This window comes from Pocillopora verrucosa, chromosome 3 (assembly GCF_036669915.1).
Source record: "Pocillopora verrucosa isolate sample1 chromosome 3, ASM3666991v2, whole genome shotgun sequence".
In the NCBI taxonomy this organism is placed as follows: domain Eukaryota; kingdom Metazoa; phylum Cnidaria; class Anthozoa; order Scleractinia; family Pocilloporidae; genus Pocillopora; species Pocillopora verrucosa.
In genome coordinates, this window is record NC_089314.1 from 26,592,899 (window position 1) to 26,611,818 (window position 18,920).

Sequence of the window (18,920 nt, forward strand, 5' to 3'; positions counted from 1 at the left end):
GCCCGTAACTCGGAAGTGCGTGTTAAGGGTTGGAGAGATTGCGTGCGTGAAATTTTATGGAAATTTTCTCGTAAAGCTAATATAGCAGCCATAAAGTTCGCGTGAATTCAGGGAATGTTTCCTTCATTAAGGATCTATATTTGCGCGCTTTTTTTGTTTAGAAGGATTATTGAATGAAAAGCTTTCAAGGTATCATCGTACCGGCTTTCTGCTAGATCTTGAGTCCTGATAATGTGAAATCCGTGAGTTTCGTGTTTATGTTTCACCTTGGGTTGTACTACATGCGTTGTAGTTGGTCAAAATGTTCGAGTATTGGGCCAATGACGCGAAGTTATGCTTCGGCTTACAAAGAAAGCTTTTCTAGAAAGTACCGTTTCAATTTATTTTCCCGATCGGAAATAGCTCTTCAAGTATTAGTTTATTTCACTTACTTTCCTTACAAATCACCAACGCAGCGTGTCTCGCCTTGCGCTTGAAGAGATGTTGTATTCGAATCAATATTCATTCCCAATTCCTGGTCGCTGCAAGTGTTATGACAGAAATTTTGGGTTTTTCGCTTATTTATCAAGTAACGTTCTTAAAACCTGTGATAACAGGTGTTACCTACCATTGCACTTAATCTTCTCGAAAAACTGTGGACAAAAGCATTACAAAACAACAATAAGAGGAAGGACTGTACCACTGGCGAATTCTTTAGCAACGGCAATTTACTCTGGGCACGAAACACGTCCTCTGCGATTTTAGAGCAACTAAGGCAAACAGAAATTAAGAGTAATAGTCATGCCTGGTTAGAAATTTCAAGGTGAGAATGCGATAGAAAAAGAGCACAAGTGACTGTTGTACGTGTTTTTAAAAAAAACCGTGGTTGTATTTATGCAAGATTAAGGTGGATATGTGCCTATTCTGGCATCGGACCAGTTTTAGGCCAGTTCAGGTAAATGATGTGATAAACAGAGACACTCGCCCTTCTCCTATCTGTCAAATTTTACTAACATCATCAGTGCCAGAAAGGCCAATTAAAATTTAAAAGCGTCGTTTGTGAGAAAACAGCTCGAGCTCGTCATTAAGCGTTCTTTTCGTAGACGCGCCAACGTTGTTTATTCTCAAATAGCGGAGAGGGTAACTTCGTTGCCCGGGTTAAAACTTGTCTCTAGCGAGAAAACTGTTTTAGTCAGAATTCACTCAAGCGTGGTAATTATTCCAAAGCCACGTGGCATGTGGGCCAGCCCCCGTTTCTTCTTTCAGCCAATCAGCTACCAGTATTTGCCGGTATCTTTAGTGACATGTGACTAGACCCGGCTGGTTTTCTGCTCCCACTCACACTTACTCAAGAACAACATTTCATTGATTCGTTCCCTATGCAAGGGAAAACATGGGCTCTCCCGAGCATTTGGTGTGTTTTCACTGCACTGTCACAAGATTGCCGTCAGGGGAATCGGACGCCGAGGAGGAAACCATCTCAGAGATTTCGTGGGTTGTCGTCGACGTGAAATCCAATCAGGTAAAAAAAATTTTCTTGCGGTAACTTGTTATGGATTGTGTAAGCTACGTTGGGGTTTCCCTTGTCGGACGCGAGAAAAATTTTCTCAAGGGCTCTGGGGGCGATACGGAGTTGGAACAATATATTGTTGATTTTTATCCTAACGCTGTGTTCATTTATGCCGAATTAGCCTGGTTCCGTGCATAGATGTGTTGTGAAATCGGGCCTGTCTGGAGCGAACGAAGCGTTAAAACAACCCACCAACAAATCGCTTGTGACCAGTGAAGCTCAACAGCTCGGGGACGCGTTAGAAAAGGTAACGTTACCAGTAGTGTGTATTTAATCCATCATTTCCGTTCACCCTTTGTTCGATCAACAACAAGACACGAAAAATGTCGATGTTAAAATACTCCGTTCTCTATTGCTGCTGACGTTATCCCGTCTTCGGAAGAGCGCTTTATGGCTGAGGAACAGAGGAGGCGAATTTTCAAGACGTATATGTCATGTAAAATTCATACATGTTTCATTGGCGTGTTGTGATCGCTTGAACAGTCCTCAATCACATAGACACAATGACAACCAGCAAAGGCCGAAGAAGTTTCACCAAATTTATGTTTTGATCGCTCGACGGGGTAGGAGAATACATGCTTTTTGTACATTCGGCATTTCAAATGTGATCTCCCTGGTAAACAGGGGAGACGGGTCACACGACAGGAATTGGCCGCGAGTTTAATTCAAGACGGTGCCGTTCGAAATTTAATTCTCGAAAGAAGTAGAAATAAAATATCTATATAACCGCGCTGAAATGAAATATTAAAAAGGCAAACAGTTAATTCTAACAAGCTTTTATTCTTGAGGTTTTTGCGAAGTAAATATGTCCAAGATCAGAGATTGTATCGTTGGTTGCGGCACTAGGGCAAGTGGGAATGCGACGCAAGTGATGTACGTAAGGGGCCTACTTTCTCTCGCCCAAGACAACACTGTGTGTATCGGATATTCCAAAAAATTTTGTAAATATTCTTATCTGGTCTTTTGTTGAACTTTCGTATACTTGTGTGGCCATGCATATTCCCATAGTTTCCGAGTCGCCAGGCGTCTGTTTGTTATAAATCTCGGTTTTTATTTTACATTCTCTCTCTAAAACCCCCCTACGCAAGAGATATTATTTTCTCTACCGCTTTCGTATACAATATTCATGATCCTTATCGGCAGTTTAGAAAGAAAGTGTTAATACAGGTCTCTCTTTGGGCCAATGAAATATTTGCTCGTACAAATTCGTGTTTGGATGATTTTTTTGTCGTTTCCCCGGAAATGTAGGGAAACCCAAGATTTAAAAGTGCTCACAAGGTTGGATAGAAATGGTTCCCAAGGTTAAAAACTGAAGATTCGCATCGGGTCAAGAACTGAAGAACACCTCCACCGATCGTTCGATATCATGTGTTTCCCTCGCGATCGCGTCTAATCTCGTCCCAAAATAAATCTCAAGTCTTAACTGATTGTTTCTGGAGTGTCACGTAAATGCCCGTCCGCCTATTAGCCCAAAACAACACTTTCCTCTCGCACGCGTGTGCTTACGTTAAGTCTTAATTGACTAAATTCTCGTTAGGAAAATTCAATCAAGTTATCTATGAGGATTTTTTAATCGCTTGGTTGCCGCGTGCTAAAAAATTTGCATCGGACCGAAACATTAGTGATCTCAAATGCTTGAAGGGGCGGCTGTATTGTTTTGTGAACAAAACCTAGACACTTCTATTTCCCTTTGGTATTCTTTAAAGAACAACAAGAATGTGCGGACATCCAGGTTCTTCTGTAAATAGCGCACTGCGTGAAATTTCTTTGTCCCGCCATTGTTTTGTGACTGCAATTGTGCCTAACAGGAAACCCCTTAAAATATGTCAACATGGAGTGATTGGCAGCTAGTCTTGTCAGGGAGAAGAGGCTATTGGTTGCTTGTGTTGATATATCAGTGTTTCTTCGTTGTGTTTCTTTTGTCCCAAAATATGCTGAAGAACTTTGTGTGATGTGATTAATTTTCACCAGCTCATTCTAATTTGGCACAGGTTTTATCTTCTCAGAATGACTAAACCTAAATTTTATTGCTATAAGACCTAATTTATAATTAATTTTTAGGAAATTGTTTTACTTTATCTATTTTTTATTGCTTTACATTTCTATATTTTGACATCTGCAAAACGTTTCTTCTGTTAATGATTGAAAACTCTGATAGTGATATCCTTTACCAAATGAATGATAGTCAGCTGTAAATGAAAAGCCTTGGCTTATTTCCATAATATGTAGACACCTCGTCTGTGGAAATAATTTTACACCTCTGAATAGTTGAAGGCCCAGTTTGTTTCACAAATGCATTTAAATGCAGACTAGTATCTCTTTTGGGTCCATTTACAACATCTCTATCCACATTTTGTTGTCTAGTATTCATTGCAAATGAAATTCTCTTGTCTTGGCTGACCAGCTAAAGTTGCTGCCATATTCCTTCTTAAATTATCACCATAGTAATCTTCGCATAATATTTGAAATATGTGAATATCTAAAAAAAAAAAAAAATCCAGAAAGAGGTTATAGTTCTCACCTTATTGAAGTCCACTCATAATGAACTATTGTAGTTTGTGTAACAATGTGATTGCTGGTGATGTAAATTTTTATGTTCAAATGAAGACTCCTTGTTGCTTGGTTTTCCATTGGCTCCTTGTTCAAAAGGATACTGTGGTGCAATTTGTTTCTTTTTTACAGCTGTGTTTGGGGCATTTTAATCCAGACTGTTTCAGAAAGCTGTTCCCTTTCCACAGTTCTAATTGGAGCATTTTGATTTGGGATGGTTTAGGGAGCTGTTCACTTTGTGATCTTTTGTTCAAATGTTTCCTGCTCGTGGCTACAATTATTAAGAAATTTCAGCACCACTGTCTTTGATGATGTTGTTAGGGAAAAGCCTATGGTGAATAGTTTCTTTGACCCAGTCTGTTTTGTTGTGAGGATTGCATTCAATAAACTTCACTTCATTCCAAAAAGGGAGGAATCCTGTGTAATGAGCATGCTCTGAAGTGGGTAAGCTTTAGGCAGATCTGATACCCCAGTCTTCCTCTCTGATTTGATCATGAGTCCATGTAAATCTTGTGGTATTACCAATGTCACCTTTACCAGGCTCACAAATTTATTAATTGCACAATCTAGGTTAACCAAGTCACTAGCATCTTTTGGATTTTAACTGTGATCTTATTGTGGTCCCCAAGTTGTAAACAGCAGTGTGTGTTGTTGGCAACCATAAGGTTGCTCAGACAGACCTCTGACATAGAATAAAACTGTAAAGGTTTTGAACACAATTATAGGCTTGAATTTATTGTTCATTGTGTTTTCCTCAGGAGTTATCTGAAATAGAAAGGGATGATAACATTGATCTTTTGTAGGATCCTTTTGACATTGGTCCAGAACATAGATGACTTGCTTAGCCATGTGCATTATTTGATCTAAAGTCTATATGAACTTGCAATAACTCATAGTTTTACTTACAAAATTGAATCAAAAGAAAAGAGTAAGAGTTAATCAAACTGGTAAATTTTCTTATGGATATCAAAACCCCACAAAGAAAGCTCCCAAATGTAGATCTAAATACAAAGCCACAACCAAGTACATCGGCAGACCACAATACAATAAATTATGAGGCTTCAACCTTCTTCACATGTTGAAAAAAAAAATTCATTTTGTTTTTCTATAGTTTGACAACTTTGTTGAGAAGACAGTGACATGTTCTGGGGAAAGATGGAATCTTGTGACAGATGGACAATTTCCATTAAGACATTACCTCCATTTGGAAGCTAGTAGAAAGAAAACCAAATTGTCTCAACATTTCTACAGCTTTTATGATCTTAGGAAGGAAGTCAGAAAGGCACTGAAGCATGATTCAGACTATAAAAGCCTTGAGGAAGTGGCCTCACGTATCCTTATCTTACATTTAACCCAGTGTGTTTTTGTTATAACCTTATTTGTCATTATGATATTTTTCCATGAACCAAAAAGAGGGGGGGGGGAGGGGGGAATAAAGTGAAAAGTTCCAAATTATCAATCCCTCTCTTCATGCCTAGGACAAGGCAGCCTTTGCCCCAACAGCTGTTCAAAGGAGTGGTGGTGGTTTGACAGTAATCTTTTAAGTTTTTTATTATAAGCAAAGGAGGCCATCTTAAAAATCCTACTTTATTTTATTCAGAGTGATTTTAATGAAGGGCGTAATTACAGGATAAATGCAGCCTAGTGAACCTTTGGAGTTGACCCTTCTGAGATCCATGTATGTAAAAAAAGGAATTAGGAAGGGCGAAACAGTAATTATCAATCAGCTTTAACTAAAGACAGCAGGCAACATAAGCTAAATGGAAAACTGTCTTATAAATGACTAAAACAAAGAAGGCTTGTTATCTTAAGGGAATAATAAGGAAGGTCAAGCCCTCTACTACAAGGAGTCATTGTGACTCATTAAGACAATTAATCATTCAAAGTGTTGTAGCATTTACACAGGAATGCTTTCAAGCTGGTATTCCCTTAATCACTTAAAGTTGGATATTTTCAGTGTTTGTTTTAATCTGCATTTCAACTGGTGTCAAAAAATTGATATCAAGCTTAAATGGCTGTTTTCCTAGGTCAAATGAAACTGTGCAAAGACATAGTTTTTTGTCAAACATTTGCATGGGTAATTGATTATTTTATGCAATTTGGAATAAATTAGCAAAAGTTAATTATCTTAAGACAAGGTAAAATGAAAGGCTGAAAATGAGAAATCATGTAAATTCTTGATACTGATTTACATTTTGTTTCAACATTCTGCACTCAATTTCAACTTGCTTTGAATTTTAACTTTCTATACTGCTCTGATTAATTGAAATGCTCTCAGTCTATAAGAAAGCCATAATTTGATCAGCTCTGAAATTACATTATTTGGCCAAGTTTCCTTTACGTTGATCTCAGATTGTAGAATCGATGCTAATAACAACAGTCCAGCGGGTCTGGAACACTGTAAACTCATGGCAAGTGTGGTTCAGTATCTTGTTACAGAAGGTAAGCTCACAAAATCTTTTGATTAGATGCAATAAAGTGTGTCAGTAGAAATTCTTGCTCCTATAGGAGGTTTTACATTTCCACTTTTATTGCAATATTCTGTTGTTCTGTGAGTTTCATATTTTAGTTTTTAATTATATTGGAATGCTTGATTTAATATTTTGGGAATTTGGGTTCTAACTTAGATGAGTATTATATTTTGCCCTTAAGACTTGAAAACTATATTTTAGTACAAAGCAGAATATACTTTTTGTAATTTTAGATGTACATGCAGGTTGAGAAAAATGTGTCTACTTTTAATTCTTTTTAAAAAAGAATAACAATTAAAAAACGGTTTGTGAGGACTAGAACCTTCACGAGGTTGTAAGTTGTGGATCATCTTTAATCCCAATAATAAAAATAACTTTTCAAGCAAGAGGTAAAAAGTTATCTTGAAAATATTTGAACTGTGTCATGGAGACAAAAAAATGCCATGCACATATCAGCTAAATTTTTAGGACGCATGCAACAGTATATCTTTGTGGTCTAAGTCCATCACTTTGCAGTTAATGGTTATCCTGCGTAACTTTTGTTATCATTCCTTTTGGACTAGCAGTAAGAAAAATTTGCATCACTTTGAAAAAGAAAAATTTCACTATATTGTTGTTTAAGCCTATGGTTGGCTAAGATTGGCCCTCTCTTTTGTTTGAGAACTGAGTAATTTATTTGTCATTTAAAACACAAACCCAACCCCGCATTATTTTAAGAACTTTGGAGACAATTACCAGAATTCCTGTTCAATTTCTTTGATAAAGTTTGTCCAAACTCTTGATTTCTTCACACACATTAATTATCAGAACAATTTTGTGTCATGGTAACACTAAATAAAACAGACTTTACTTTACTGAAGAGAGCTATGTTCACATTATTTTAGGTCACAAATTTAAGGATCCAGAAAAGATCAGTTCCAAGTATGAGCCAGGAGCATGGTATGGTGCTTCTTTACGAACAAAAAAGTTGGTACCTCAACAACATTTTTAATCTTGCCTTTAGTAACATTTTAATAATGTTGACATATGAAACCATTCCAGTCAAATCTATTTACAATTCTGTATGGCAATATAACAGTTCATTGTGCGACTGTAATTCCTACCAAATAACACTTTAAAAAAGAGCAGCCCCTACAAAGTCAATTATTCACAGTCTTCCCAATGTCAAGGATTTATTAATTATAGGAATTTTATGATTCAATCTTTACATTTTTAAGGACTTTCATAAACAAAATGTTAGGAAAATAATCAAAAAAGATTACTGGAGGACTATTGTAAGCAAATCTTAACAAGGTTTTTTTTTCTTTGATACATTAAAAACCTTGTGCATTATGTGAATGATATAACATGAGGCAGTTAGAAGCTATAGGTGTTAGGTTAATTGCATCTATCCACTAACATTTGGCTTGCAAACATAGCTGATTTTGTGGTTCCTTTTCTCTGCCCTCAAAATGAGGAAGAATGGGAGCTATAGTTCCATGGTACAATCACCTTAGTCAATCTTTAGGATTCTGTGTCACAATTTATTTTACCACCTGTGGTTGCAAATGTTATTTATTGAGCCTAGAGAGGCAACAGCCACAAATACCACTGTGTTTGCAAGGTAGCTCACATGGTAACTTTTATTGTTCTTTTCTATCATCTTTATTGCTGTGCAACCTTAAATTTAAAAATTATCAGAAAAGAAGTTTTATATGAGGAGTGATATCCTTTTGTCAATCTTTAGAAACCTCTCACCAGAATCAGTAATGTTATTGAAATCATTTTTTATCTAGTATAAATACCAATGTGACTTAAGTTATAACACTGTTGTCCATTCATGGAGATTTATCTCTAACTGAGTTTTGAATCTAACATCAGCTAGCAGTAAAATTGGCTGCCAAAAAGTTCAGAAAGTGTGTAACTTTCCATTAATAATAGAGGCTTAACCACTGAAAATTCTACTTACAGTCTTGGGCCTGTACTTGATGATACAATCATAAGAGCAAGGGGGCTTCCCTGGCAAGCATCTGATCAGGATGTTGCAAATTTCTTTAAAGGACTTAATATTGTAAGGTATGTGGTGTTGCCATTGAACAGGGAAACAAACCATTGATAACCATTTCTTAGTACAATAATTCTTGATAAATCAATTAATATTTACCAAATATTCATTATTTACTTTATTGAAATTAACTCTCTAAATTTCTGAAAACGATAAGTATTGCCTTTTTTCCATGGGCACCACAAGAAATCTTGAATTAAGTGTAGAAAGAGTGATCAATAATACAAGCATGTTACCATTTCAGCATGTGAACTCACACAACCTCAACTTATCCCTATTCCTTATCTTGACAAGGAGTCAAGTTGCTCCCCAGGTTGGGAAGTTAGTTGCACTTTAAGATACACAGGCACTGTTAAAAGATAATTATGACTTAGTTTTTCTAGGAACACATTCTGCAACCAGATGTAAAATTGATTTCTTGGAGTGTTTTTGTTGTTGATAGAGGTGGGATAGCATTTTGTTTAAATGCACAAGGAAGAAGAAATGGTGAAGCATTCATCAGGTTTGAGAAAGGGGAACACAGAGAATTTGCATTGAAAAGACACAAACATCACCTTGGTACAAGATACATTGAGGTGAGAGGTGACAGACATGAATTGTTTCCTTTACATCCTTCATGTGTTTACATAATTTTAAAAAAACATGCTCATTGACCTTGCTTAAAGAGACCACACATTTAGATAAACTTGGAATCTTCCTTGGGGATTGATTTTGGAGTTATTTCACAACACCATTAGTTCATGGTAAATAAAGTACTGAAGATCAAGCAAAATAAAGCATTGAGAAAAAATTTGAAAATTTTCAGTATATTTGAATAACAAATAATTTTGAAATCTGACTCACAAGATTGAAGGAGTATTTCCTAATACACAAACCAAACGGTAAAATACATCAAACTTGTGAGCCATCCTGTTTTAACTTGATCTTTATCAATGTCAATGTCATTGCATTGGTTCATGCAATTGGGCCCCTTTTTATACCTTATTTTTCTGTTTCACTCTTTGGAAGAGCATATTTTAACTAAGATTTTTATTCAGGTCTACAGAGCAACTGCACAAGATTTCCTTAAGATAGTGAAAGGTAATCTACTTTCATATGACCTTTCAATACCAGATTACTCAAATTGAAATATAATTCATATTGTGATTGTGGCTACACTAAGTTGAACAACCAAAATTCTTGTAAAATGCCCAGAAACTGCTTACCAATATATTTCGAGAATAATGGAGGTAAGCCTTGACAGACTAGCACCCTATCCCAGTAAAATTAAAATGTTCCTAGTCACTTCATGCTACAGAAATAGGGATGCAGTCAGGTGTTGATTGAGCCATAAGGATTAGGAGCAGATTTTACCTTTTTCACCACCTTTTTCAAAAATATTTTGGAGTACATAAAAAGCTTTTAATTCAGGGCTATTCTACTCATTCTGTTGAAAGGTTATATTTTACCGATTTCCTTGTTTTGTTTATTCTCATTAACTGACTTATTTATATATATAGGTCCTGTTGATGTCACCCAGATTGCTGCTAACTTTGTATCAAACAAAGCTGAGGTGATCATTAGAATGAGAGGACTTCCATTCAACTCAAAAGAGAGTGATGTGGTGAGTGTTCAGGAGTGAATTATTGACATCTGATACATGTAGTCTCACTTTCTTGTATGTGTTATGACTATGTATTGATATATTTTGCATTTCTTTTTCCTATTTTTTCCCTTGTGTAGATTGAATTTTTTGAGGAGGATGCACCAGTATTCAAAAGTGATGAAGGAATTCTCATTGTTAGGAACAACTTTGGGAAGGCTACTGGAGATGCATTTGTTCTTTTTGAGACAGAGGAACATGGCCATGCAGCATTGAGGAAGCACAGATGCATGCTTGGCTCCCGTTATGTTGAGCTGTTCCGAAGTTCACAAAGTGAGGTTCAGCAAGTTCTAAACTCTTACAGCAATCTCATGCACAATTTTCCACCAATCATGTTTCCACCCTTGCCACATCATCCTCCCTTTCACCCACCCTTCTTAATTCCTGGGCTGGGTGTAAATGGTATGAATACCAAAGACTGTCTGCGCTTACGAGGGTTGCCGTTCTCTGCAACAGTGCAAGATGTATTAGACTTCCTAAAGGAACATGCTGCATTTGTAGTTCCTGGTGGAGTTCACATGGTGTACAACACTCAGGTGAGATGGGTTGTGTAATGCTTTAAAAAGAAATTAGTCTCATTTTCTGATTACTGTAGTTGCTGAAACAAGTAGCTGTCAAAAGTCTTTTTCTATCTTACATATCAAGAGCTGGTGAAGCAGATTCAAAACTGCTTTTTTAGAAACATCATGAATATTTCCTACCCTTGTTCCTCTTCTCCATGGCTCCTCCATAGTTATCCCTCTAATCTTCAGAAATGAGAATAAATTCTTGTAGTGAGGGGCTTGAGCACAAGTAAAAATTTCACCTCTCAGTATGACTGGTAAATTTTCTGTTATGATTATTTAAAGGGTCGCCCCTCTGGAGATGCATATGTCCAGTTAGTATCACCTGAATGTGCAAAATCTGCCACCACAGACTTGCACAGACAACACATGGGAGAGCGATACATTGAAGTGTTTCCCTGCTCAGGAGTAGATATTGCTGCAATTATAACCAGCAGTACAATGAACCAAAACAAGATGACCTCACCCAATAACACTCCCTACAGCCATCCATGTTCATACCCCATGACCAATGGTGTGGTCACCAGCCCTAATGGGACACATATGAATGGACACACAGACACTGTTGGAGCTGCTACATCAGCTTGTCGCAGTCCCACAGGATTGTATGTACCTCATTCACCCACATACTTCAACTGCATTATACCTCAAAATGGCATTGGTGGAGGGAATGTGAGTTATTATCCACCTGCCAGTGCAAATTTTAGGATGCGCATGTCACCATATTTGCCACAGCCCTATGAAGTGATGCCTCTCTTTCAAGGATATCAGGTAGGCTAGGCTTTAATTTTGATTCCTATCATTTTTTCAACATTAAGTTTGTTAAAATAAGTCATTATTGAGTGAGAATGGTTTCCTGAGTCTTGTGTGGTTGTTTTGGTTCTGGATCTACCTTGGATTAAGTCTGTATATCTTGTGAAAATCTGTTTGGAAAATTTACTTTACCAAAACAGTATTCTATGCCAGCCAACATGTCTAGAATCAGAGCCAACAGATTTTTCGTTAAAGAACAGATCAAATCAAAAGATGTCGAATAACATCCCCACATCTTTTGAAGACATTTGGAAGACTTCTGAGACTACCCCTCTCCCTTGCTGTGGAGTAGCATTGGAAAGGAGTTTTTGGGAAGGATAGTCATATACCAAAACTTTTCTCTTCTTGGACTAGTATGAGCCTTTTTACCCCATTTATTTTTTGGAAAATGGGTTTTTTTTTAACCCTTTGACCCTGAGAGTGACTAGCATCAAATTTCTCCTTTCAATAACACCCCTAAATCACACATTAAGGTCACGAGAATAAAGGAAATGATCACCAACTAAAAAAGCTCTTAACTGTTCGACAAATTCTCCTTGTTAGCATCTTAGGAAATGTATGGAGAACAGTATGGAAAATATGTATACCAATGTAAGGCTGTGAAGGGTTAAGTTTTAAGAGTAAGAAACTGATCAGCAGACTGGAGTTGAGAAAACTTTTTTCTGCAAAAGTGAGAATCCTGCTCAGAGTGTGGGGGGTTGGCAGGTGTGTTGTTACCTAAGCTTCTTTGGTAACAGCAATAGTTTTGAACAGAGACTAATAATACCCTTAACTGAACATCTTTCATTCGTAGATTGCAGACTATGGCAGGTAGTTCAAGCAGATCACCTCTCTGGGATCCTGCACAAAATCAAAGCAATCCTTAATAGAAAAGACTGGTCCTGCTATATGAAATGCTACTTGCAAAAGATTAAATTAGAGACAAGTTCTCAGAGCGAAACAGCTTTTGCTGCTGCTACTACTGCTGCTGAAGCATTTGCAATGTTTTTAGATGCCTTCCTCTTAGTCAACAAGAAAAAAAAGTATGACTTTATCATTCAGTACATCTGAGTGAGGAATCCATAATTATTTTAGATGTAATGTACCTGTAATTATGCTGCTAACATTCAAAACTGATACATTGAGTGAAATTCAGTATAAGAATGTTCTAGACATTTTTGATGTGTCACCCTGAAAGACAGTGGTAGAAATTTTCATTCGACTATGTGACCTGTGTACTACTTATTAACAATCAGAATCAGGTGACTTGATAAACACGAGTCAAATCTTCTAAGAAACTTAGTTCAAAGGTCTGTTACTTAAACGGTAACACACCAAAAATAAACAGAGATAAAAAAATTATGTAGTTCATAAAAATGCAAGCAAAAATTTGTCAAGGAGAAGTAGATGCCTTCAAAATTTTTATCATCAGATTGGATGAAAAAGGATAATTTCTGACACCAGGTAGTTTTTAAATAAGCCCAGCGTTTAATTGCTGCAACATGGATTTCGTGCGAAGATACCTTGACAAATAGGAAAAAAAAATACAAAGGAGAAAACATACAATACTAATTGAATTATGAGAGTGATATTGTATAATTACAATGAATTGTAGAAATATGTTCAGATACAAATTTTATTTATTTTTTGCTGGATACCCAGACTCCAGCTCAAAATACAATCTTTTTAGCCTCGATACATGGGAGATAATACTCCTTAACCTCTGATGCACACAAAATCCCAACGTCAGTGGTAAACAGTGCAATATCTTTTTGCATTGTGTAATGATTCTGACAAAATTGTCAATGCATCAAGTCACTGAAAGATGTCAGAAGAATTAAATACTGAGGCAGAAAGGCTTATTTGGCTGTCAGTGAAATGCTGTAAATTAGAGCATGATGTACCCTGACTGTACATTAATGTAATTAGTATCAATTTATGCTTGATAGATAATCTCGTTCAATTTAGTTTTTAGAACTTTTTATACTAGTAACCAGTCTTAGTCAATGAAACATGAATTTGCCATGGGCTTGTTGTAAATTGTAATTGAAAAGTTTGATTGACTGAATATTTATGTTAATTCCACAATCTAACTTGTGGAGGACTTTAACCATTCACACTTTGAAACAAATGTTCAAAATCTTCAACATGAGCTGAAAGTTTGTTTCAGAACAAGTTGGTAGATATCATCATTGTTTTAATGTATTGAAATTTGATTATTAGTATGTATTTGTCATAGTAACCGTCCAATCAAGTGTGTATTTTCAGGAAAAAACATAATTTAGTTCTCAGCGCTTAAAATGTAAATGGTTGAATCCTATAATTAACATCAGTTGAAAGTGGATAGTGTTATAATCAGTGATGACAAAGGGCAAAGTTGCTGGTTAAAATTAATCATTCTGATACAAGGCTGGATCAAATTTGCAAACCAATTTTTTCAACATTTATTTGTCTCTAAACGTGCAATATTTATGGGCATAGTGTTCAAAACTAGCCATATTGTTTTTATTTACATGACAACTAATTATGTATGACAAATAATTGTTAATAGCCAGTCAATGCAAGAGACGCTGCTCTAAAAAGAGTCTTACAACCAGTACTTGTCACTCAGAGCACATCTAAAAATATATGAATTACAAATAAAAATATTATTTTAACCAAGAGAAGCTTAACTAAGCCAGGATAGACCACTTAATAAATGACATTTATAACACATAAGGCAAAGCCAGAGCATAATTAAATTATCACCATTAATAAAGTTGCTCTAATTATATTTTCCGAATGTGTTAGTGGTATGTGTGAATACATGCCACTGTCGGTAAAATTATTTCTTGAATGTTTATGAATTGTCATCATGTTGTTACCAATAATATCTCATTTAACAATCTGGACTTGTTAGACAGTGAAATATGCCATAACTTGAAAACGTTCTGATCCATTTACCTTATTTATCCTTGATAGAACAAGAATTATTTATGGCAGTGCCATGAATAAGTGCAAGACACTAACACTCATTATAACAATCTTTGTCTTGTTTTTTTTTTTAGACTGGTTATTCTTAATGTGATATTTTTGGTAACAGAGAGACTAAAATACAGATAATTATTTTAGCTATATTTTTAAACATACTAAAATAAATAACCGAACTCCAGTGTAAAATAGAAGAAAACTTGTTGGTGTTTTTCTTACAGATACAGTCATTTTAGTCACATATCTTTTCATGTTCTTTTTTCTATGTATGATTTTTACCTTAATCAAAAACATGCATAGCTCAGTAAATTGTACTTGTAACCTGGAAATGACTGTACTTTCTTGAAAATAAAAAAGTGAATCTTGTTACATGGCAAGATTCTGATTTGAAATGATTTTTTTCAGTGTAGCAATATGGAAAATCCTTTGTTTGTGTGTTGTTGAGCCCAACAGCAGGAGGTAATGTCCTAGTCAAAAGTGGGTTCTTTACACTAGTGTTTTACCATCATGAATGGGTCCCCAGTTAGTTTTCTTATTCTGAAATTTAACTTTTACCATTGATAGAGAAAGTAAGTGAAGTGAACCTCAACACCCCCCTTTTTTTACCCCTGCTTTTAGCCAAGCCCTTAGAGGTGATCAATGCATCAGATACAAAGCCTAGAAAAAGACATAGGGTTTGAGTCACCACTGGCAGATTGGATTCATGGTAGTTCTAAGTACTACTTTGGCAGCTTGAAGATAGCTTTATAGATTGCCTCATTAATGGAACGATGAAACACTGCCACTAAATTTATACAAACACTTGGAGAGACTAATTAAAGTCTGTCTCTGTTAGCCTTCGATACAGACTTCCTAAGGCTTGTCATGCAATCATTCCTCCCCAAGAAGATCATTGGGTTATGAGCCTAATAATGTTAGCATAAAAGGCTATTTTTGGGTCAATATGTGAGTGTCATGTACCTGTAATTCTCTTTTCTGTAAGAGGCCATTTTACAGTTGTGTACTTAGTTGCCAAGCCTTTGATCTGGATGGAGAAGGGCTGATGTTGACCCTGTTGTGATAGCGACCAATATCTAGTTAGCATGATAACAACATCATTTATATCTGAAAAGCAGCAAGGTTTGTATAATAACAAGATCACCCTCACTCCTGTTCAAAGGCTTGGCAACCTAGCATGCAACTGTGAAATAGACTATCTACCCAGGGCCCTCTTATTTATCTGAAGCACAGGGACTTAGGCAGTAAAAAAATCTTCCCCACTTAAACAAGTCAAGCTTCTTTTAGAAATAAACCAACCTATCAATAAATAGTATCAAATAGCTTACTATGGAAACTCTGCCGAGTCTCACTTCTCTGCAAGTAAAGGAGGAAGAGTTTCACCAGCTGGACCCTGAAAATGGAACCTGAGAAAAAGCAAGAGTAGATAATTCTTAGCAGCCTTGTACAATTGGGATTTACTGTAAGTTATAGACTAAAATTATGGGATCATCAGTTGATCCAAAACTGAATTCTCAGAACAAAAATTAGAAGCAATGTATGGCAGACAGTGAGGAGAATTATTAAAGAGATCTTGGGAGTGAAAGGTTTTAAGTTAACTAGCTAAAAATGTCAGCCCAATCAAAGTTCTAGGAATTTGTGTGGAAGGAGTTCTTTTCCATCCATTGCAATTTGGTAAGATTTTTCTTGTGTCTGACCTGAAATGGCATAGTGACATAAGATATATGAACAAATTTATGCACCTGAATTCTCCAGTGCATGTTGTCTCTTCCATGTTGAATTCTGCAACTGGGACTCCTCTGGCGGCCAACATTGGCGCAAATCCTGCAGCTGGGTACACCACAGATGATGTACCAACCTGAAAATAGGATTATTGAATCCACATGGCTACATATGACTTTCTGGTAAAATAGGATTTTAATACTGGTCAAAATGGGTCAAGGGAAGGGGGGGGGGGGGGAATGCAGAATTAAATGTACAAATATACAATTTTGGGTCCCTCTGGTCATCAGGAAATTTAGGGTCTACCTGGAAATTGGCTTTATTGTTGTTGTTCCATTTGCGGGGGGGAGGAGAGGAGAGGTACTTTGGAAGTAGGGGAGAGAAGGAAAAGGGACTTTTGGGGGAGAGGGGAAAGGGAAGGACAGAATAATAACAGCAACTGAGAGGAGCCTGGAAATAGGGAATTTATCTTCAATATTTCAGAAATCCATACCAAAAGACACATATCACACTTTTCCAAGGCATTGTTTATAGCTTTCAATACATTGTAGTCTAGATTTTCTCCAAACCACACAACATGAGGACGGGCCAATTGTCCACAATTGGGCTGGACACACCTGAATTAAAATTTATAATTAATCAAAAAGATACATTAGGAATGGAGTACCTATTTTAATAATACAGCAGAGTACCATAAACACCATTGTATAAGCTTCACTTGCAGATGAGCCACACCTCAAGTTTAGCAACTCAAATATTGGAAAGAAATCAAAACTACTTTAAAACTTTCTGGCCACCCTGAAGGTGTTTGTGTATAGCAGAGTCTCAATAATAAAAAAACCCGAAATGTATGTTTGACTATATTTAGACACGTTATCTCAAGTTTCTTACCTGGGTAGATCTTTCTTCGGAATCTTTGCATCCTGGGCATCAGGATCAGGTGCTCTGAAATCATGAACAGTATATAATTTATAAAGTCAAAATCTGTGAAAAGTGACATGAACAGTCAAAGGCACCAGTTGGAAAAGAATCAAAAATTCATTTTTTTTTTCAATTTACATTTTGAGAACATGATCTACTTTTGGCAAGGAAAATTTTCCATTCTACATGAGTGCACCATTTTGTCAATGTGAAATGTGTGGATAATTTTGCCAAAGAACAAAGGACCCTATTTAAACTCTCCTTTTCTCTAAACTTATGAAAACTTTATGAAATGAAATAATGATTGTTTATTGTCTTCTTAAGCTTTTATGATATGTATACAGGTAGTTTAAATAACACTTCACACCCTAATGTCAGTATCCATACTCTCCACACCCTTCTCTTAACATTTCATTTGGTACTGGCAAGGAGAATTTGTTTAAATATCAAAGCCTCTTAGTTTAGTGATCAATTCTAATAGATGACTCAGCAGTATTACTGTAAGGAGAGATTAATGTATGATGGTTTCTCCTAGGATCTAAAGGCTGGAGACATTCATTCTGTGACTGAGAAGTTTCATCTGCTAAAAGTTGCCTGAAATTAGATGTCCTACCCTTTCCCAGCTAAAGCGGGTACAATTGGACTGTTCCTATTTTCTGTTACATGTCCACATACAGTACATCTTGTCTTAAACAGTGCCCCTGGAAATAAGAAATGGCAATGCTAGTTGCAGTTTCTGGTGGGCGGTATTAATAAATCCCCGACCCTCCCATTCCTTACCCCAAAATATTCTTCCAAAAGTCAGTTACACACTTGTTTATTTACTTCCATAAAAAAACCTTTGCATTTCTATCGCACTTGATATCAGGTTTGGTCATTATATATTTCACATTGAACAATCCAACCCATCAAACTACATCTAAATAAGGGGGAAAATCCTAATTAAATTCACTATGATTTATCTGATTTTCTCAGTCTTGGTTCCTTTTTGTATCAATCTTATTAATCTTCTACTTAATTACTTTCCAATGAAGAAAAAAGAGCAACGAGAAAATTATCAAGCAATAATCAAGGCACTTAATAGTGATTCATTGAAAGGCAAATTTATTACATAGAGGTATTTTCTGTGACTTTACCAGAAAAAAGAGAGAAGACCCCTACCATGAAGTTCTATTACTTCTTTTGTCCCAGCAGCCTGATGTAATCCATCAATATTCTGTGTTATCACGGCGACATTTCTACCTTGTTCTCCAAACTTTTTCTGCAACTCTGCAATAGCATAATGCGCCTTGTTTGGTTGTTTCGTGAGGACAACTTCTCGCCTGTAACTATAAAACTCCCATACTAATGACGGATTTCTACGAAATGCTTCGAGAGTCGCAAGATCTTGAGCTCTGAAAGTTCTCCAAAGACCACCGGAGCCTCGAAATGTTGGAATCCCACTCTCAGCACTAGCACCTGCTCCAGTTAGAACAACAACGTTCTTTGCCTTTTGGAGTAGATCGCGAAACTCTGCTTTGTTACAGCTAGTTGTGTGAAAAGAGCTTTCAGCCATAATAATGTTTCGGGAGATTTTAAACGCTCTGGAGCATTGACCTGCACCTGTTCTAAGGTTCCTAACTACAATCATCTGTGTTTCTTCAAATCAAGGAAGTGTCTGGAATTACCCAAAATATTAGAGTGAGACTGGAACTACTAT

General features: G+C 36.4%; 2 protein-coding genes across 9 annotated transcripts; one reads left to right on the forward strand and one right to left on the reverse strand.

The window, feature by feature from the left end:
* The first annotated feature begins 1,228 nt into the window (after positions 1-1,228).
* Positions 1,229-14,976, forward strand: LOC131772324 (epithelial splicing regulatory protein 1-like). 2 transcript variants are annotated; one of them, XM_059088221.2, is made up of 12 exons: positions 1,229-1,501; positions 1,671-1,796; positions 5,211-5,430; positions 6,452-6,541; positions 7,455-7,536; positions 8,521-8,625; positions 9,057-9,189; positions 9,652-9,694; positions 10,114-10,217; positions 10,337-10,792; positions 11,105-11,590; positions 12,426-14,976. In XM_059088221.2, the coding sequence occupies exons 1-12, from the start codon at positions 1,373-1,375 to the stop codon at positions 12,444-12,446; spliced, it is 1,995 nt and encodes a 664-aa protein (XP_058944204.1). In that variant the 5' UTR covers positions 1,229-1,372; the 3' UTR covers positions 12,447-14,976. The 2 variants fall into 2 exon arrangements, with proteins under 2 accessions (XP_058944204.1, XP_058944205.1); XM_059088222.2 differs by having other exon boundaries at positions 7,455-7,509.
* Positions 14,042-18,890, reverse strand: LOC131772325 (NAD-dependent protein deacylase sirtuin-5, mitochondrial-like). 7 transcript variants are annotated; one of them, XM_066163771.1, is made up of 7 exons: positions 18,383-18,889; positions 17,835-17,922; positions 17,192-17,245; positions 16,321-16,436; positions 15,907-15,984; positions 15,542-15,632; positions 14,042-14,229 (listed from the first exon to the last, which is right to left on the reverse strand). In XM_066163771.1, exons 1-6 carry the CDS (start codon positions 18,849-18,851, stop codon positions 15,586-15,588), a joined length of 852 nt encoding a protein of 283 aa, XP_066019868.1. In that variant the 5' UTR covers positions 18,852-18,889; the 3' UTR covers positions 14,042-14,229; positions 15,542-15,585. The 7 variants fall into 7 exon arrangements, with proteins under 7 accessions (XP_066019868.1, XP_058944206.2, XP_058944207.2 ...); XM_059088223.2 differs by lacking the exon at positions 15,542-15,632 and adding an exon at positions 16,794-16,917 and having other exon boundaries at positions 18,383-18,888; XM_059088224.2 differs by lacking the exon at positions 15,542-15,632 and adding an exon at positions 16,794-16,917 and having other exon boundaries at positions 14,042-15,238; positions 18,383-18,888.
* Positions 18,891-18,920: the final 30 nt, after the last annotated feature.

What these genes read in the sequence shown, in the direction of transcription:
- LOC131772324 (XM_059088221.2), top strand. Translation starts at nt 1,373, where the DNA reads ATGGGCTCTCCCGAGCATTTGGTGTGTTTTCACTGCACTGTCACAAGA. An exon ending in TCGGGGACGCGTTAGAAAAG is followed by an intron (nt 1,797 to 5,210) that starts GTAACGTTACCA and finishes GTTTTTCTATAG; the next exon opens with TTTGACAACTTTGTTGAGAA. An exon ending in AAAGGACTTAATATTGTAAG is followed by an intron (nt 8,626 to 9,056) that starts GTATGTGGTGTT and finishes TGTTGTTGATAG; the next exon opens with AGGTGGGATAGCATTTTGTT.
- LOC131772325 (XM_066163769.1), bottom strand. Translation starts at nt 18,851, where the DNA reads ATGATTGTAGTTAGGAACCTTAGAACAGGTGCAGGTCAATGCTCCAGA. An exon ending in AGAAGTAATAGAACTTCATG is followed by an intron (nt 17,923 to 18,382) that starts GTAGGGGTCTTC and finishes TCTTATTTCCAG; the next exon opens with GGGCACTGTTTAAGACAAGA. An exon ending in CCGAAGAAAGATCTACCCAG is followed by an intron (nt 16,437 to 17,191) that starts GTAAGAAACTTG and finishes TCCTATTTTCAG; the next exon opens with GTTGGTACATCATCTGTGGT.